The sequence below is a fragment of the Motacilla alba genome, chromosome 7, assembly GCF_015832195.1.
Source record: "Motacilla alba alba isolate MOTALB_02 chromosome 7, Motacilla_alba_V1.0_pri, whole genome shotgun sequence".
Lineage (NCBI taxonomy): Eukaryota > Metazoa > Chordata > Aves > Passeriformes > Motacillidae > Motacilla > Motacilla alba.
The window spans coordinates 19,732,252-19,752,503 of NC_052022.1; the positions used below are offsets into that span (position 1 = coordinate 19,732,252).

Below are 20,252 nucleotides of genomic sequence, written 5' to 3' on the forward strand. Positions count from 1 at the left end.
ATACTCTCAGCTCCAAAACTCCAACGAAATTTAGAGATGTTTAAAAAAAAAGAGTTCCTGATAGAGACAAGAATATAAAGAAAGATAAGCCCTTTTTGGTTTTGTCTCTTAGAGATTTTTTGTTCTGCAGGGAGTAGCAATAATTTTCAAGGCAATACAGGACTGGGGAATTCCCAAGGGCTTGGCTGGCTTGTAAACTGTGACTTAAAGAACACTCTCTTCTTCGCATTGCAAGAGAGTGTTCTCTGCTAGCCAACACATAAAGCAAACTGCTGATGCACACCTTTTGGCAAGGAAAAAACTGAAAAATTTGATTCTTGTTTTAAAAATTGAAATTTGTCACATCTGCATTTCTCCAAGGGGTAAATAAGTTGGTAAGATTCTAATAATAAGTTCCATAGGAGTTGAATACTCATTTCAAACCAAAGTGATTGTTACATGCATGCACATTCTGCATACTGAATGAAGATAGTAGTTAATTTTGTATCTTTCCTGTGAGGCAAATCTCACTATTGTCAAGCTAATGGTCTAAAACATACTGGTTCATATGGTCCATTGGCTGAATGTCTTTTATAAAAAGAATATATATTAAGGGCAATATTTTTTCTAAAATAATCACCACAGCCTCTGTAATAGAATGGAGGGGAATCTAATGGTGTCCACTTCTCCTTGGTTACAATGGCAGTATTTTGCCATGGTGTCATTATACTGCCGTGTACTGGAGGTGTATCTGTTACAGGTGGAGCAGAAGACACAAAGATGTGTTGTACATTCCTTTCTCTTTGGTAGGTAATACACTGTGAAGATGAAAAAAGCTCTAAGACTTATTAGTGTAGTCCATTAAACTTCATAAGACCAAGATATACAGCAAAGTTTGTCATCATCCTGTCGTTAGAAGCAATTGTGATGTGCTTGTAGGGAAAAATCATGATATCTTTGAATGTGAGAGACCAGCTATGTGTGTGGCATTGCTGATGAAGTCCAGTGTGACCTTGAGCAGGCCCTTCTTTTCCTTCTTTTGAAAATGAAAATGTGTTCCTCTGCACCATAAAATTTGAGAACAAATAGGCAAGTATTTGCAAAGGAGTCAGTGCACTTATGAGAATCCAGGCAACTTCCAAAGTATTCACTTCCAGGAAATGGGCTTTAACAGATTTTATGCTAAGTAGATAAATATTTTTAATATGTTAAAAAAAGAAAGAGAGCACAGTGCATAAAGTTAGCCACATATGGATGGGTTTCCAAGTCATGGCTTTGGAAGCCAACTTGGATGATTTTTTTTGAGGCAGTCTTATTGAATATACAGATGATTTGGGGAACTGTATAGAAACCCCCAAAATAAACAAGAAATATAAGCTTCCTCTTCAATCTCTGAGCAAAATTTCAATGATAGCCTCTTCAGAAAATATTATTTAAATACCTCTGATGGATCTCTACGCTGACTTTCAAAATTTTTGCATTTGACTTTTCTCTCTTGAGATAAATGATACAAGAATATAATATGATATAAGATATAATATGATATGATACATATGATAAATGAAACAAGAATATAAATGATACAAGAAAATGAAATTATCATCAAGGCCTCTGAAACAGGGGTGTGTTTTAAAGCACTCTGCTTGAGCTGTGTAAGAAGCCGTCTACTGGCCATATTTCATGAGATAGAGTGATCTCCATTATGAGATCAAGGGTATAGTGAACATTTTGAAGAACTAAAAATTATTCCAGAGCTTTTATTTAAGGCATTCTGTTGGAGAGAAGGGAGATGGAGAAATGATCTTTGTGTGACAATTTTGAAAAACACCAGATAAACTAACAAAGTTCTGCCTCTTCAAGCTGAAGGAAAAAAATCTCGGAATCCTCTTTTTGGTCCTGACTTTCATTTTTCCTCTTTCTCTGGAATACTAACTGAAAAAATTGAAGAGAAGGAGTGATCTTAACAGTTGTCAAAACATTGATAAAAAATTTGGAAGCATCTTCATTTTTCTTGCCTGATTTGCTCTAGGAAAAGAAAAGTAATTAACTGATGTGCAACTTTAATGCAAACCTCCCCCACCCCCAAACATTTCAGTATTATTTTAAATGTGTTCAACACCCCAATTTCTGATAAAATAAATGATGAGTGCACTACAGCGTGGTCAGGAGTCCCAAATAAGAGACAATTTCTACGGGCATGTTGGATAGAAGCACTACCAGAGTCAGGAATGCCTTTGTTAGATGCAGTTTGTGGAGACAGTAACTAAGAGCTTAGGATGGAATCAGCAGCTTCTCCAGGAAAGGCTTTTTTATAACAGGTGACTCTGCCAGCAGCTCCTCGTGCTGCTGACTTGCATGTTGCAATCTGTACTAAGTGTTGTTCCAAACTGAAGCTCTAACACAGGAATTGAGAAGTAATACAGAAGTTAAAAAATTATATTCTAGAACATAGGTACAGCCACTCTAGGGCATGTTATTTTTATCTTAAGTACAAATTATTAAAGATGCCTTAAAAACTATGAGAAAAACCATGGAAGTTTACACTAGCAATATGCCAGGATCCAACAAATTATTTTAAAGTAATTGTTTAATTGATGAGATTTGGGAAGACAAACTTGAGACACAATTCCAAATCGTAATAAAAATACGATTTTATTGCAGTGAAGCTGCAATTTTTGTCTCATTCCTTTGTAAAGATAAGGGCTAAATTTATACTTTGGTTTGAATGTCGCATTTAGATTCAGCTGACATGAATATTTAGTGTATTAGAATGAGATCCATGGGTTGGCCGGAAGTGTGCATTAAGTCTCTGATGTAAAACAGTTCTGATATCCAGGGAGAGATTCCTGCTCATGTCCATTTTTCTTAGACAAGGTACATGATTTGTTACCTAAGATTTTTTAAACTACTCAAATGCAGTAAATACAAAATGAAACAGAAAACAACCAACAACTACAACAAATGGCAGAAATTTCTGATGGAATATCTTTATCTAAAAACCAGCTGTGCAAATCAGTTCATCCTCATGAATGGTCATAGAAGTTAATAACATCAATACGGTTCTTTGCTATTATAATAGATCCCTGTAATAAGTTCTTTCAAAACAAGAATTTGTTATTGGTGTTCTTTATATAGATATTTGAAGCATCCCATGGAGCTTAATGTATTTAAAAAAAAAGAGAAAGAGATTTTTTTTGAAGAAAACAAACAAAAGAGAAGTTCTAATTTGCTGTTACCTTTTTGTGATGTTTCTTCTGCCTGGTATATATAGGCAAAAATGACATGGATTTGATAGTTACATAGCATTTTAGACATGACTCAAAAAAGTACTTTCATGCTATATTGGATGACGTGAGTTATAAATTAGATTAAAGCGTTGGTTTCTCTGCTTCTCCTGTGATAGGTCATTGCTTGTGAACAGCAGTATGACTACTCATATGATGCTCGATGTGACGTATGGTCCTTGGGAATAACAGCTATTGAACTGGGGGATGGAGACCCTCCTTTATTTGACATGCATCCGGTGAAAACCCTTTTTAAAATTCCAAGGTATGGCACTAGATGGCTCTCTTCACTCACTGGTTTGTTCAAAGGCAGTCTACTCAAAGGACTATTTGGCAAATGTTTCTGCTTAAAATCCTAAGAATCTCTTCTACAAAATGACAATAAAAATCTGTAATGTTAAAGATTTTTTTTTCAGTCTGGCTTCTACGATAATTTTTATTTAGACCTTCTTGAAATTATAAAGACTTATTTATTTTATTCTTACCTTAGAATATAAGGTCATATAATATCCAGGTTCCTTCCAACTGAACTTTTCTTACCTACCACTGATGAAAATGTTTATTTCAAATGAAGAAGCCAATATTGTTTATTTGACATTATTTGTTAAATAATGTTTTCAAATATTATTCCCCTAGAGCCTTAGGCTTGTTTTACTGTAAAAGAAAAACATACAATTTTGACAGTGCTATGAAGCAGTCTGGCAGTTTCAGCAAACTGTAGTCATAATTTATTTTTTCATTTACCTGAGGATGTTAAAATGTGAAGATTTGGATTGTCATCCGTGGACAATCCAATATGAATTATATTAGATTTGATATGAAAAAGGAATATAAATTCCTTTCTAAAAATAGTAATGTAAATTAGCTGTATTATTTCATACTGTCTATATTTGATTTCATTTGTTTTCATTTCATTGAGTCTTCCTGAATAAGTGAGATTGAAGTAGTGAAGTAGAGTTTAGCAACAGAACAGTTGTAATAATAGAAGAAATATAGAAACTGTCCATCATTGATTAGGCTGGCATGTACTAGTGTTTTCCAGATTTTGACTAATGAAGAATCACCACTGACTTAACAGTTTAAAACCTTCAGCAATACAAGTATTTGACCTTTTGTTATCTACACAGTTATCATAGGCTTTTAAAATTTCATCTGATTGCAATTTGCATTTCTGATTAAGTCTATTTATATGCAGATGCAGTTGTGCTGGGTTCTGGCTCATACAGTTATCTCCTTCTCCCCAGCTCAGACATGAACTACCACCACTCTTTCCAAAATTATTCATACTGAAGCAGCAGTTGATCTTGTTGCCTTTTCATGAGTGTAAAACGTGTCTGGGCAGTTAAGGCAAGGGAAGCTTCAGATTACTAAAACAGTATCTAAAAAATTGTATCAGTGCTCAAAACAATTTAAGAGGACAGAAGTGATACCAAAAGTAAGAGCAAGCAATAGGAAGATACCAAAAAATAGGGCATGTAGAGTCTTTGATTTCTGTCTACAGATTGCCTATTTCTCTATGTGCTGTTGCATCTCTGTGTGACATAGCAAAACAAGGGTGAATTATCTATCTGATTAATCAAATAATGTATACATTTACCAAATAGAATAGTATCAGTTTTTAAGTTGAGATATTTTCCTCTGCTGTGCATTATATGAGCTATAGCCCTGCTGCTTCTAACTATACATTCTTATTAGATGAAGAGAACTATGATAGGTGCTGGATGACCTAGGCACCTGGGGTATAGGAGGCAGGGCTTCTCTCCTGGTACTTGTTTGAAATCAATTCAGAGGGATAGCAAATTTGACGAAAAGGTGCATTCCCCTCTTAGAGTAGCTTGACACTTCAGAAGAATTCTCAGAGTAGTTCCTGATAACCAGGCTGAAATTCACACATTTTTAACAGCCTTTTCAACATGAGCATTGAGGCTCTCTGACTGAAAATGGTTCTTCTGAGTACTGGATATTGAGTGTTTGTGGTGACATATGGAAGCAGTGGAGCTCGCCTTCTGAGACTGTTCAATCCAAAATCCTCTGAGCACAGTTATGGTGTGACTGTAGTTCCCTACAGTCAAGCTCTGTTTTATCTGGAAGTGCAAAAGCTTCTGCAAATAACAAACAATAAATGTAATGGGTAATAATAAGCAGTAAACTTAATGGGCTATTGATTCATTGATTTTTGTATGTGACTTTTGTATGTGTTCTCTCAGGATAATTTTTTGTTGATTGGGCTGATTTGACTGTAGTTTGGAGAAGAGGTGACATTGCTATTTACAGTAAAAAACACTTAGACATCACTCAGAGAGTTATCAAGAATTAGTTCCTTGTTCTTGTGCTTACATTCTTGACTCCAGTTGATCCGTATCTTCCTATTTATACTGCCTTCTGTGTACTAGACTGGTCTGTTTTCTATGATGCTGATTTCTTTACATTAGCAGAAAACTGTAGTGGTTTTCAAGTTTTGTTATCAAACACTGTTTAATAATCTGTTCTCATTAATATTTTAAAATGTTAGTATTGGCAAAATTGCCAAAACTAGATACAGAAATGTCAGCGTTTGTTTCTGTAGACTTCTTCCATTCTCGAATGGTCAAGTTTCTATGTCAGTTTAGTCATTGGCTTTTTTTCTAGTGAGAGCCAACTGTGCTTTTAGCTTTGGCATTGATTTTCAACATAGTGAGCAGCAGAGCTAGACCTTAGTCTTAAATGAGTATAAATAAATCAATGAGTCTTTACTTTGACTTTATGAGATTTGAATAAACCATTAGATGAATAGTTTTGTACTGGCAGTCAGAGCAGTTGAACACCCTCAAGATCTTTGGAGATATCTTCTTGTGTAGAACTTAAGGACTTCTGTTAAACTTAACTGCTTTCAGGTTCACGTTTGCATTATGTAACTTGGACCAGGGATAGACTAATCTCCAGATTGAATAGCTCAGAGGTTGGCAAAGGAGCACATGTGTGGATACACCATAGAATCCCAAGATGTGTTATATGGCATTGTGGGAAGAGGAGACAGATTTTCTGTCATTGGGTCAAGCAACATAAAATGTGATTGGGGGCTGAATTTATCTCAACAAAATATCTTATTTGTAGAGGACAGGTGAACCCTCAGAAATCGGCAAGTACTTCAACTTGGGCATAAGAAAAAAGGTGATCCCACTGTGCTGCACTTCCCTCAAAGCCTGACTAGTGTTTCACAACAGGAGATGCTGCATGCTAAGTGTTTTTTGAAAACATAGTGGTTTTTTTTAAGGTGTATAAGTATTAACTTCATACTTTTGATAATATGGCCTGAGCTTTGAAGCAGATGTTTAAACAACTTTCTGTGGTTAAACTTTCCTTGTCCTACAAAATTTGTCTGCAGCAAATACCTGATAGCAAAAGTGGAGTGGAAAAGAAATTGCTAGTTAATTTTTAAGTCAGATGTTTCATTAGACTCTGGACCTTATTTCTATGTATATTATGTAGATTTAGAAGAGCAGAGGATACAAGTTCCTGGACTAATGCAAATATAAAAAACCTCTTTCATTCATGAACATTTTGTTGTATGAAGGTGCAGTATCTTAGAAACAGTGGTGATAACACATGCTTTTCTTAAAACTAATGAGAAGGAGACATTATCTTAGAGCGAATGTTAAGGTTCTATTTTGCAATAACGCACATATTCTCTCTCATCAAAATGGATTCTTGGATCTAACTAATAAATCTCCTGAAAAGGGACCTCCAGTGCCTAGAGATAAGAGATAAATCATACTGCGAAGACACTGAACCATGAAATTATTCTGTTAACATGTCATCTGCCTAGAATATATTTTCAAATCTCCAACAGAAGGGTCTAAATTATGAAAGGAAGGTGGCCTAGCAAAGTTGCTAATTTGGGAGTTGATACTTTTAACCTCTTCCATCTGCTGTCACTACTTAGGTGTGTCGGTTTCGGCAAAAATATTACAAAATGAAAGATTCTCAAATACCATTACACCTAAGCTTTTTAAATAAAATAGGGCCATAAATTCTTCAAACTATGTTATCTTCTGAGAAATGTTACATCATCTCAGTACTATCTCTTAGGGTATCGTGACAAATCACTGGCAATTATTTGAAATTTTGAAAAGTAATGGCTATAAAAAATAGCATGGCAAAGAGGAGATAAAGATGGTATATTGTAGTCTGGAAAGAGTGGATGGGGTGTATGTACTAGTGTAAAGTGAGAATTTCAAATCATGTTGCAAAGATCCAGCTTTTCAGGATTTGTGTCTTTATATATAGTCTTTTTTACAGGGACATAGTAAAGAGCAATTTTTCTAGGTTACACTGACAGCTGACACTAACAGGAGTTAACCCAAATTCTTCACTCACGTCTTTCACTCAAGTGTTCTTCTGAGAGCGGTGGAAGGCACCTGTTTTAAAATTGCTTGGTGATAAGAAATGGCTATTTCATTTTCTAACTCACAAAATCTGAGAATTAAGTGAAATTTAATTTAAAATTATCATGCTTCATTACTTCATGTTAAATAGCCAGGAATGGAATTGAGCTTGTGAGTAGTCGTTGAATGGTGCAGTTCTTAACCTGTGTTATACTGTGTTGAGACTTAGAGCTCTTGGGAGTACTTATTAGTTTGAATTTACTGATGCTTGACTGCTTCAGCAGCTGACCTGCATCCAGCAGGATCAAACCACCTCCTACCCCATTGCAACTTCAGCTTCATAGTAGTTTGTACATAGGCAGTATCTTTGTACTTTCTGTGCCACCATACACTCACCCTTTATGTTTGTAAATAAACTCTGAAGAAGTTCTTCAAGAGTACCCAGTTACTGTCATTTTTAAGGTATGATCATGTCAAGAGAGAGAACAGACAATAGAATGTAACTTCAGTAGATAGAGTGACTGCGGTACAGCCCGTTGCACCTTCACCTTGCTTTGTTGTATACCTGTGAGACATCTGGTGTACTGCAGGTGGTTTCATCCATCTGAACAGCTAAGATCCATTGTGGGGTCATTTTAAATACTAACATTTTCTAACACAGCCTTTCATATTGCAGCCTCTCATATTCCAACTTTTCTGTAATTTTGCCATCTGCATTGGTATTGACATGATCCTGATGTATCATGTAGCATACACTTTTATTGCTGTTGCTTGGAGTGGTAAAGAAACACAAGCATGTGTTGGAGGACAATATAGCTGAGATTTCATTGTTTTTGTTAAACAAAATCCAAAAGAATTAATACAATTGTAGTTACTTAATATGAAGTGTTTAAAGTAATTAAAGGAATATGCTGAAAATAGTCTTATTGTAAATAATTTGACACCAGGAATAGAAGTTTCAGAGCATAATGTTGTTTATTTCTGAATAGGAATGTGAAGTGCAGTTGCAGCAATGTGACTAATCTACTTCAGAAGACCAGGTTCTGCCTGTGGTTATAGGTAGGGCATCATGGTGTCTGTAAAAGCTATGTAAATGTCTAAGGAATAAACTGACTTTGAAACAATATTTTATTGTCTGATATGTTGGGTCCCCGTTATTTTGTGATTTTAGTTTTATAGAAAATTCCAAATAATAAAAATGTAAGGTGACATGTTACGTTTAGTGAGCAGAACTAAATGTGCTTGGGATTCTCCTTAGTTGGTGTATGAATAGCAAAGCAATTCAAGAATAGTCTGTCTCTAGGTGAAAAAAAGAGGTGGGTCTGTGACTAAGCACTGTAAAGACCACTGCTAATTCTTCAGGAGGTTACAGACTTGTCAATCAGACAAGTTACAGACTTACAGTCTTGAACCAGTGAAATTTAAGTCCTCCAATGTGTTGTTGGCTAGCTGGTGGAATTTCCAAGAAGCACTTTGTGTTTTATTTTTGTTACAATGCTTTAAATCTCCATTCTGTGTTTATTTTTTTTCCAAAGAGTTCAGGATCACTGGTTTCACAGCGAGTGAAGATTGATATGTTTTTGAAAATGTCAGAAAGTCTGAGTGCTTGGCTGTATTTTCTTCCGTAGAATCACAGAATGGTTGAGGCTGGAAGAGATGTCTGGAGGTCATTTTGTTCAACTGTCCTGTTCAACCTGAGTTATCTGTAGCAGATTGCACAGGACAGTGTCCATACAGCTTTGAGTATCTGCAAGGATGGAGACTCCACAACTTGTCTGGGCAAGGTGTGTAAGTTCTCAGTCAGCCTTACAGTGAAAAAATATTTCCTGATGTTCAGGTTAAACCTTCTGTGTTTCAGTGTGTGCACATCAACTCTTGCACTGTCACTGGGCACCACTGAAAAGAGGCTGGCTCGGTTTTCTTTACACTCTCCCTTCATGTATTTCTACACTGATAATACCTGTTTTGAGCTTTCTCTTTTCTGTGCTAAACCATCCTGCCTGTCTCAACCTTTCCTCATGTGAGAGGTGCTCCAGTCCCCTAATCAATCTCGATGACTGCTTGCTGGACTGTCTCCAGTAGCTTTGTGCCTCTCTGATACTGGGGAGGCCAGAACTGGACAGAAAGCTCTACATGTGGCCTCAGCAGGGCTGGTAGAAAGGAAGGGTCACCTGTCTCAGCCCTCTGCCCACACCCCTCCTCATGCAGCCCGGGATTCCACCAGCCTTCGTTACCACGAGGGCACAGAACTGGCTCATGTTCAGCCCGGTGTCCATGGGAACCCCCAGTTCCTCTGGTGCAAGGCTGCTTTCCTGGTGGTCAGCCCCCAGAAAATACTGCTGCAGGGCTCTGCACTGCTTTTGCTGAACTTCTTAGGTTCCTGTTTGCTGTATCTCCAGCCTGTTGAGGTTCTTTGCCTTTGGATGGCAGCACAACCCTGTGGTGTATCAGCCATTCCTCACAGGTGGGAACATGAGCAAACTTGCTGAGGGTGCACTCTGTCTCATCATTAATGAAGATGTTGAATGGGACTGGTCCATTTTAACCCTGCAGTACACCTCTAGTGGTGGATGTAGGTATGTGGATGTTTGTATGATTTGGCAGTACATGTGTTAAGTCCATGGGGAAACAGTTGTATGTTAAGAGGACAAGGTATTTTGGTCTTGTTAGTGCCACTGTCTCAGAGTATGCAGCAGTGCCAAAAGACTTCAGGGCAAGGGCTCTGCCCTTATAAGGATGTACAGGACTTACTCATTACTAATTCATTCCTAACAGGTATATGAATTGATAAAACGTCAAATGCATCCTTGCGTTTGAATATCAGATTCAAATAGATTTGTGCCAGGGTTTAACAGAGTAATGAGTACCTTGTAGTACTTTTACCTTCATTATATCATCTTTATTTAAGAAGCAGAGAGCAATTTCTGTTCCAAGTGTGCATCTATAGCTGGGCTTTTAAGTCTGGCAGTACATCTAGAAATTGAAGTGTATGCAGTTAGCAGCTATATCATAGCAAAATGGGGTCTGTTTTCCATTTACCTTATGACATTTTAATATATTTGAGAAAGTGGTAGAATATTATAAGTATTTTTATGTATTACATAAGACAATAGGGAATCAACCCTAAAATTAAATCATCTTGGTGCAATTTCCCTCCTTTCCTTCCTTTAACTGTCCAGTTATCACATAACTTATCTACAACTGCCTGTTTCTCATTGATTTTGTCTTTCTCTTCCTTTTTGTAAGTCATTTACAGATAGAATTTGATTTTCCAAATGCACTCTTTGTTCATATACATTCATAGCCTAATTTCAGCAAGTAATTGTAATTTGTGCTCTGTGGCTTGCTGTTGAATAGTCTATTATAAGCATTTACTGTTTTAGCTGTTAAGGAGGACTTTGCCTGCACAGTATGTTTCTGATTTTTGATTCATTAAGAGTCTCTCCTCCAACTGGCTTTCTCTTGAGTAGAAGGGTACTGTTTTATAGGTATATTCTTTGGAGCTTATTTAAAACAGACTGTTTCACCAAACGTTTCCTGCCAGAATAGTTGTTGCTAGAACACAGAAGAGCTAAAATGTATGCAGCTGAAATGAATTCATCAGGAAACTCGAATAATCGTGAGAATAAACATGCTCAGCTCTCAACCATTTTCTGAGCAAATAAAAAATAATCACTTCTGATGCTCTGTGTTACTCTCCATGCTGCACTCAACTGCCTCTGAACCCTAGGTAGAAGCTGAGATGCCTGACAGATGATTTTAGTGGCTCCATATGCAGTTAATTTTGTGCATTAAATGCACATAAACTGTTTTAGTCATCCAGTTTCTGAAGTAAATTATTACTTTTCAAAATCCATTGCATAAGTAATAACAGACTGCTAAGATACTGTGAATGCAATTTTGTTTTGCTCTAGTGGAAAATTTCTTCCTGACAAGGTCAAGCCTTGCAGTCTGAGAGCAGTCATGTGATGAAAGGCACATCCAGCAGGAGAGGTGGGAGATGGACATCTACTGTTGTCTCCTTCAGAAGTGAGGATTTGAAATATGTTTCAGTCAGATTTAGGGGATAGAGCTGACCTAGCAAGTCTTGCTTTTATTATTGTAGACTAAAATTATGTTGGTTTTAGTGTGCTTTGAAAACTGCTCCCTATTTCTTGACAGGACTACAGTAGTTAACAGCATTGTCTGTAGCTGTCTTTTGGCAGTAATACTGTCAGTGTAATCCTTACACAGAGTACGTACTGATTTTTAAGGAGATTCATGCTATGGTGCACAGTAAACTGGAGGTTGCGATGGAGAAGATGTAGCATGGCTGCTTTTTATTTCTAGTGCAGCAAAATACTTATGCTCTGCATTTAAAAGGAGTTTGAAGATTGTGAGAAAATCTCACAATAGTTACAACCAATTTTCCACTATTTACCTCAGGGAATAGCTTCCTTTCAGGTAGATAGCTCACGTGTAATATTGCCCTGAGACATTTAATGTTCTGGAATTTTTTATGATTGATTGATATACATTGTTATAGAGATAGATTCTTAGGATAAAAATAATTAAGATAGTCTAGGAGTCAAGTTGCTCAGCAAACAACTAGGTAGCTATATTTTCAACATTTAAGCCTACATCGTTACCATAGGTTGCTGAGAGGCTGCTGATGCTTAATAGATAAGGCTTAGATAGATTACCTGCAGTACTAAACAATTTACTGGGAACAGAAAATGGGCTTCAAATACAGTCTAGAAATGAAACATCACAATTATTTGAGGTACTCTGTAACCTTGGAAACAATTGGGAGCAGTGACATCAGCAACAATTATGTGCTATTTTGTCTTCAGTTTATCACCAAGGTAACCAGAGCAGGTTTCCTGCTTGAAATTTTAAGAATGTCGTGGTCTGGTATTAGGTGAACATTCATGAAGCAGACTACTTAGGGTCTGTTAAAATTGCATTCTGCTTCCCTTTTATAATGATTCTTCAGGATTTAAATTGTGTAAACTCCTGTGTTTGTTTGGTTTCTTTTCCTCCCCCCCCCTTTTTTTTTCTATGAAACAGCTGCAGGCAAATAAAGCCTTAGTTACTGTGCTAAATTCCCCAAATACTGGAAAGAAGGAAAATTTATTTCCTCATTGATTCCTTTTTGTGGCCCCCAAATACCAAGTACTGCAACTGCATACAAAGGCTGCAAATAGCATGATGTTATTTTTGGGCATGGGATTTACCCACAGTGGAGGACACCTGAAGTTACCTCACTGAACTTCCTTGAGGGCAGCTCTGCATTAAAGTCTAGTTTCACAAGAGACTTGTATTCTGGGCTGCCAGAGGAAAATACTGGATGAGTTAGACTTCCTAAATATCAAACATCCATAGTCAGCCTACCTTACCTTGTGGTTGTGTCACATGATAACCATCTTCATCCTTAGTCTGGAGAGGTGTTTGGTTTTTTGCAGTGGATTTGGAAAAGGTGATGTTTGAATTAAAGTTTTGTTGCATGACAGAAAACCTGTACTCCCCTTTTTAATTGCTTTCTGATTGGAAAGTTATGTGGTGTCAGAGCTGTAATGCTGACAGGCAGGTTACTCAGACCATACAGTCTCTTGTGTGTGTGACTAAATTTTAGTGAGAGGTATTTAAATGAAATGGGGATAAAGCTTATCTATCAGTCATGGAGGAAAAAGAGGAGACTGCAAAAAAGTTGTTTTTTTTTAAGCCTGGAGTAGTGTCTTGGTTGAAAGTCATATCAGTGCTATAAATATTCATTCATAAAACTTCACTTTTTTGCCTGCGATGTCTTACCTTGTCAGACATCTTTTTTTTGCTTGTGTCTTTATCCCTAGGTTGCTGCCCATGCAAAACATACACTTGTGTTCTGTTGAGTTATTGTGCATTTAACAGGTGGTTTTGCAGGGCCATTGGTGTACAGGCAACTTGTACTTGTGCCTTGGAAATACAAGTTAGAGCTTAATGTTTGAAGGAAAGGTATAAAATTCTGTTCTGGTTTGTAGTGCAGTCCTAAAGAAGTGAAACATGCCATGAGCCTTGTGGGGTTCCAAAACATGCTTTATAGCCTATGTTTAATATTGGAGTTCAGTAGCCCACATCATTTATAATTAATTGAGCCAAGTAAATTAAATTAGGTTTTTGCATGAACAAAAGATAATCTCTTCATGTAGTTTGGTACTGCAGAGTGAATAAGACACCTTGTACATTTCAAGTTCCAGAGACTTTCTTGGGATGTATTAGAAAAACAGATGCCTTTTCTCTATTCAAAATGGAATATTGATGTTCATATTTATAAAGGAATTAATTCACTGGCTGATAGAAGCAGAAGAACAAGAAAGTGAACTTTTTAAGTACTAGCCACATTCTAGCAAGATTGTAATTATCCTTAGGATCGTAATGAATGCATGTTGGTTATTTTTTTGTAATAAAAAGTGACCAAATGTTTATGTGCTTTGCTCTCTAAAGTAATTTTCAGAAATACGCAATAAAAAGTAATCACACTATTTGCACATGTATTAGGTGAAAAGGAGCTGGGCTTTGAAAGGTATTGATTTGCTTGTTGCAGTTATCAGTTTGATTAATGGTAAGATTTTATGCAGTATATTTAATAATTACTCAAGATTAGTGCAGTAATAATACAGTACACTTATCTGTACATTTACTGTTAACAGTTAGTGGTTTAGGTTTCTTTCCTATCAGAGATATAGTCATAAGTTAGAACTCATAAAATTTTAAAAGAAATATTTATTGGAGTAGGCATTGGTCATAAATCTTTATAACTCCAGTATTCAGGGAGTGATAATGATTTCAGTGGGTTCATTTTATGATCCTGAAATGCTGTTTAGATTTCTGTTGTACTTCAGCTTCTCCCAAGAGTTCCTACAGGAGGGGCAAGTTTCCACAACTGTCATGAGGCCAAGGAGAAACTCCGTGGCAAGACTCTAGATAGTGCATTCTCTGCAGAGAGGCCACATTTTACATGTGAACAAGCTGGGATATAGTCAGATTAAATGATTTTGCAATGCTACGTTCACAAATGTTACAGTGCTGTTGGAAGAAATAGCAAGTGGGGAATAGAGGAAGGAAATAGAAGAGGGGGAAAGTGGTAAATAATGATGAAGGCCTGGTGAAATGGCCTGTAAGTTGGTTCTGTAGTATTTATATATGGCTATTATAGCCATATTATATATGGCTATAATTTTATAGTATTTATAATTCCATAGTATTTATATAAGTTATAATTTTATAGTATTTATATATGGCTAAATGTGATCTTCGGAGTGTAGGGATACAAAGCAATGGCCATGTTCAAGGGCTGGGTTTCAAAGTACTGACTTCCATGATAACTGAAGAGTCCTTACTGAAAATTGACTGAAAATGAATTTGAAGTGTGAAGACCTGAGAAAATAAAGCCTTGAGAAACCTGAGCTGAACTCATAAATGGTCCTGCTTTGAGCAGGAGTTTGGAATAGAGACCTTCTGAGGTCCTTTCCAGCCTGTGTTAGTCTGTGCTGTGGGGAAAAAGGTTCACTTCATCCGTATAGGGGTTTTAGGAGGAATTTAAGTAATAAACAGGATAGTTTACTTACTTAGCCAGTCTGAATAAACAATTACTGGACTAATTTGTCTAGTGTTGTTAGTAACCCTTAAGAATTTACACTGAAAGCATATAAAGGTATAAAAGGTTTGAAGACTGAAAAAAAGCTGGTAAAACTTATCAAAACCAAGTGAATTTTCCAAGGCATGTGTAATTATTTTTACAGAGGTCTATATTTGCTTTGTTGAAAAAGTGTCAAAATTTTTATAGTGTATCCAAAATAAAGTTAGAGGTAACTTGAACATGGCCCTGCTTATCTCTAAGATCTAAGATCTCTAAGATCTTGAAGACTGGCATTTTAATCTACTCAACAAATGAATGTTGAGATCCCATGAATGAGAGGTGTATGTACAAAAAATAAGAAAAAGAAAAGGGTATGTCTGTGAGAACAGAGGAAGCAACAAAGCAACTCTTGTGCTCTTGGAAATGGAGCACTCACTTTTCTTTCTGTGCAAACCTTTCTTCAGTAGCTTGGACAGTGACAGGGGAAAGGAACATTTCTCCGTTTGAGTGAGTTGGTATCTCTGCTTTGGCATCCAGCACCACAGTCTCTGAGAGCATTAGGAAAAAGACAGCAGTAACATCTTTCATCTTTCTACTTGGCTGACTAAAGTGATTGACTTAATGCAGTTTAGTTCGGTTAAATTAGCTAGAATGTGACTGCTAGGTTTCTTCATTCTCAATATAGTTATATCAGATTCCCTCTTATCAGACTGTTCACATATTAGTACAAGTGCTGGATAAAGATGTTTTGAATTACAATAAGGTAGATTCATTGGACAAGTTGATGATCCATTATCTGTTGCCAGCTTGCAAACACATCAGACTTTTAGAGCAGACAGCATCTGCTTGAACTGTCTGGGGACACAAAAAGAACAGGAAGAGTCTTAAATTGCAACAAAATCAGAGATCTGATTTATGAAAGTATAATTTTCTTCTTTGTTTAGCCATTCTATGTGTTATTTAAAATTGAGTGCTCGTGTCATGTTAAAAAGTATGTAACCACCTTAGTTACTCATAATTAATTACTGAGAGGAAATTCAGGAAAGAAGAATTGTGTTCCATATTATACCCTTTATTTTTATTGTAGATGTATTTTTACTTCTCTATCCTAGTTTTGCCTTTGGATATTTTGGTTTGTTTCTCTTTATCCTCTTTTTTTGTCCCTCATTTTTACTCTTTTCTCTTCTCGCTTTGCTAGTAGTTTGATATTTTTCCCAATCTTGGCATTGTCTTTTTCCTTTTGCCAAGGTGCTGCTTCCCATCTTCAAAATATTCTCTTGTCTTATGTCTGTCATTTACCATTGCTTCTTTCAATTCTTCATTTTCTCTGAATTTTTAAACTTATCCAGGAGATACTTCTATTCAGAGCTTACTATAGAATATTCAGCATGAGGTGAGGATTAAATCTTGCATTAAAAGAAAAAAAATCACCCCTCTTGATCTTCATGTGTTCCATGATGTTTTACTAGATTAGCTCTGTAGTGGTTTTTCTGGTCCCTTATTGCATCACTAATTGCTTTGCTGCACATTACGTCCATCATTAGCAACTCTTAACTTCGATGTGGTTTAGCTACCTTTATCCTTCCCTACATTCTCCAGCTTACATGAGTCGGTATTTTCCCCAAGATATTTTCCATCACCTGTCCAACTGTTTCAAGGAACACATGTGTTTTACATTAGCATCTTTACAGGTTTATTGGGATGCAGTCTTACTGAATTATTGTCATTTAGTTCTGCCTAAGAGAGGGTTTATTTGAATTGCAGTCATGGGACCTTTTTGGTGATGAATAAATTTTTCATGTTTCTCATACTATATTTATTATTCTTCACCCTGGATATAATGTACAGATATTTCTAAACCATACAGGGTTTTTTTTAACAGACAAAAATTTAACTATTTTAGAATAAAGCTTATTGGATGGAATAGGAGAGGGAACAAATAAATTTCATTCCACAAACAGCCCTCTTGCTCAGAAGACATATTACCTTAAATGATAATTCCTTTTTTTAAAAAAAGGGTAATCTTACATATCTTGCACATTTCTTGAGTTTCAGCGTTTATTCAGTCTGTTGCTTCAGAATATTTATAATGATCCTCCTAATGGTCCATTGAAAATATGCCACCTTTAACTAATATATTCCTGCTGCAAGTGTTTATTTCTGAACTAGACTGACAGAGCTATCAGAATAATACCAGTTCATACAATACTAAGCTGAAAAACATAAGTAAAGTTTGAGTCATAACATACAAAGATCCTTACTTCCTTTGAAAGTGCAGGGTTTAAGTGCTTGCTTTTGCTGAGTGTAATGATTGAGTTGCATGTTCAGTACCAGTCACATCAATCATGTGGTAATAAACTTCTTTTATGGGGTTACTGTTAGGTTTATTTGTACTTCTGTAGAGCCTCAACTAAGAAAATGCTCGCCTTTGTGAAATGGAAGGATAAGAAGGTGTCTTCCTCTTTGAAAATAAGAGTCACCATGGCGTGACTGGGCCTTTGCTCTGCTTTGCTCTCCTGGGCAGAGGGAGATCTCAGCAGGAGCACAGGACTGTGGTACACTGTTCCCTGTCAGACTCCAAATGATCTAGTTCTTCCCTTGGCAATCTTCCTATGCTTAAAAGAAACAGTTTGTAGCATCCCTCTGTGTCTTTCTTGAGCCAGCTTTTAGCTTTCCAAGAGTGGATCTGCTTCACTGGGCAGTGCTTTCAGGCAGGTGTCCTACTCAGGCCTCTTAAACTGGCTGATGTACAAGTGGGAGTGTGAAACACACACAATTCAGGAATTGTCCTTAGAAATTTGTCTGTGGGATTTTCACTTTCAGATGTAAGAAGATATTTTACTTCTCCATAAATTTCTACAAATATGCTGTGTAATTGCAGTATTTTAATATTCCAGCTGCAGAAGTGTAGTGTCTAGACACCACCATATGTATTTCAGTCAGGCACAGAAGTATTGCTGTCCTATTTTCATTTTTTTGGCAGCTGACATTCTACTGCTTTGCAAATTCACAGAGCAATGATTTTAATAGAAAGGCAAAATCCTACATTGCACTAAAGATGAGAACTGCTTATAAATAAAAATTGTTACTATTACTTCCCCTGTTTCAATTGCTCTTAATTTGCTTGTGCCTCTTTAACCCTCTGAAACTTCTGTGAATAAATGAATTAACAAAGCATAATTATAAGTCAATTACACTGAATTTTTGGTTGGAAGCTTGACCACTGGAATGCAAAGCTGTATGTTTTCCCCTTCATCCAAAAATATTTCTGAAATGAAACACTTGTTTCTGTCTCAGTGAAGCCAGAAACTGAAACTGGAAACTGAAGAATAAATGACAGAAATAAATGATGCCTTGTCAGGTTCTGAAAAAGGCTAATGAAACCTTGCAGATGCCAAATCTTACTGAAACCAGTGGCCTGTGAATTGCAGTGTTCAGGGGAAAAAGTCAAAGATAATCCAGATGTTCCCAAGCAGAACACTTTGCAATGCTTTTTCATTCATTTTCTTTCTGTTTGTATGGACTAAAAAATTACATAACTGAGATTTGGTTTGATACATTTTCTGAAGGTCATTATTTGACCTTCAAGATAATTTAGTGTGCTTAGCACATTTTTCTGTCTCTACTCATTACTTTAAAGGTGATGTTTATCAGATACATACCATTTTGAATCACAGATTGTTCATGTGGAGGTTTCTTAGAAAGCCTCTTTTGACAGCCTGTTTATAGTCTTCCTGAAGCACCTCTCTTTTGGCAATGTATAAAGTAAATCTTGACAGTCAAAAGGAGATTGTGCGTAATTCTGGAACTGACTATCTTTTACCATTTGTTTTTGCTCATTATTTTTCTGCCTAATGAACTATTATAAGCAGGAGACTTGTGAATAAATCTTGATTTAAGTGTGCTTTAAAGAGCTAGTTGATATTTTGTTCATTGGTGGGTTTGAATTTGTTTTGCAGCTGAGCCCATATTTCATTGTTAATCTGCTAAATCACCTACTTAGTGGCAGCAAAATTAATAGTCATGTAAAAACTTAAGCAAAAAGAAGCAAATGTGTATTTATGTATTATAGATTACATAGCCATCATTCTCTTCTGAGGAGGGAAAACAGGTATCCAGTTTGGTTTTATCTAGGTCAGGAGCCTGTATTACAAAAAAAAAAAACAAAACTCCAAAGCCACAAAAGTGCATTACTACCCTTGACCTTTCCAGGTAATTAGAATCCTGCAGTCTATTTAACTTTCAATTCAATATAAATTCCTCATATACTGTTGGATTGAGTCCAGACTTCTGTAACTGTGTATAGCCTATGGAAAATTCCAGTGAAGAGGGAGTATCAGATAACTCTGTTTCTGTAATTAAAAGATAATAAAATACTTAAGCAAGAAGAATATTTTTGTTTCAGTAATGAGGCAGCAATGTCTTGTGTTCTACTTGGTTTTAACCGATTCTTTTCCCTCAGTAGATTTTGGTCTTGGTTTAAAGCAGCATAGCCTTGCTAGAACTAAGGTGCTTACACATTATTTGAATAGATATATGGCTTTGATAATTCTAGAAGGGAGGTTGTTGAAGTTGTATGTTAACACTTTTGAATTAGATATTTACAGAAGAAAAGGAGTCCTCAGAGAAAAGGGAGGGGGAGAGTGAGAAAGGAGATGACACTGTTTAGGAGTGAATCAGTTGCTAGTGAAAAGGTGTCTGGAGAGCAAACTCAGCAGGAGCATACTCCTTCTTCCCCCTTTCCTCCAATCTTTCTCTAGGATGTACTGTATCTTTCATTTTCACACAACAAAGATCATTTCACCAGTGTTCCCTAGGGGCTCAGAAAGGGACATCACTGAAAAACTTTCCAGTCTAGTAAGGACCTCTGATTGCTGTCATTGGTTGCTCAAGCTAGCAGTGATGAAATAAAAAATAGAAATCTGAGGGCAGTCAAAAGAGACTTCAGGGCCTTTTGGAGACAATTGGTTGCATGATCAGGAGCACAGGTAGTGCTTTCATCAATCCTTCCAATAGCAAGGAATGATA

The 20,252-nt window shown here is 36.4% G+C and overlaps 1 protein-coding gene across 12 annotated transcripts in view; it reads left to right on the top strand.

Moving 5' to 3' along the window:
• The window catches only part of MYO3B (myosin IIIB), a 199,356-nt gene that overhangs the window by 44,586 nt on the left and 134,518 nt on the right, over window positions 1-20,252 (top strand). For 11 of the 12 annotated variants that reach the window (XR_005257511.1, XM_038141816.1, XM_038141810.1 and 8 more), the window contains one exon: window positions 3,383-3,528. Coding sequence is in view for 11 of the 12 variants with exons in the window: in XM_038141816.1 (XP_037997744.1) it covers window positions 3,383-3,528 (146 nt within the window). In the remaining variant the exon portion in view is untranslated. Of the gene's footprint in view, window positions 1-3,382; window positions 3,529-9,260; window positions 9,412-20,252 lie in introns of those variants that run through there. The other variant, XM_038141814.1, reaches the window with a different exon arrangement.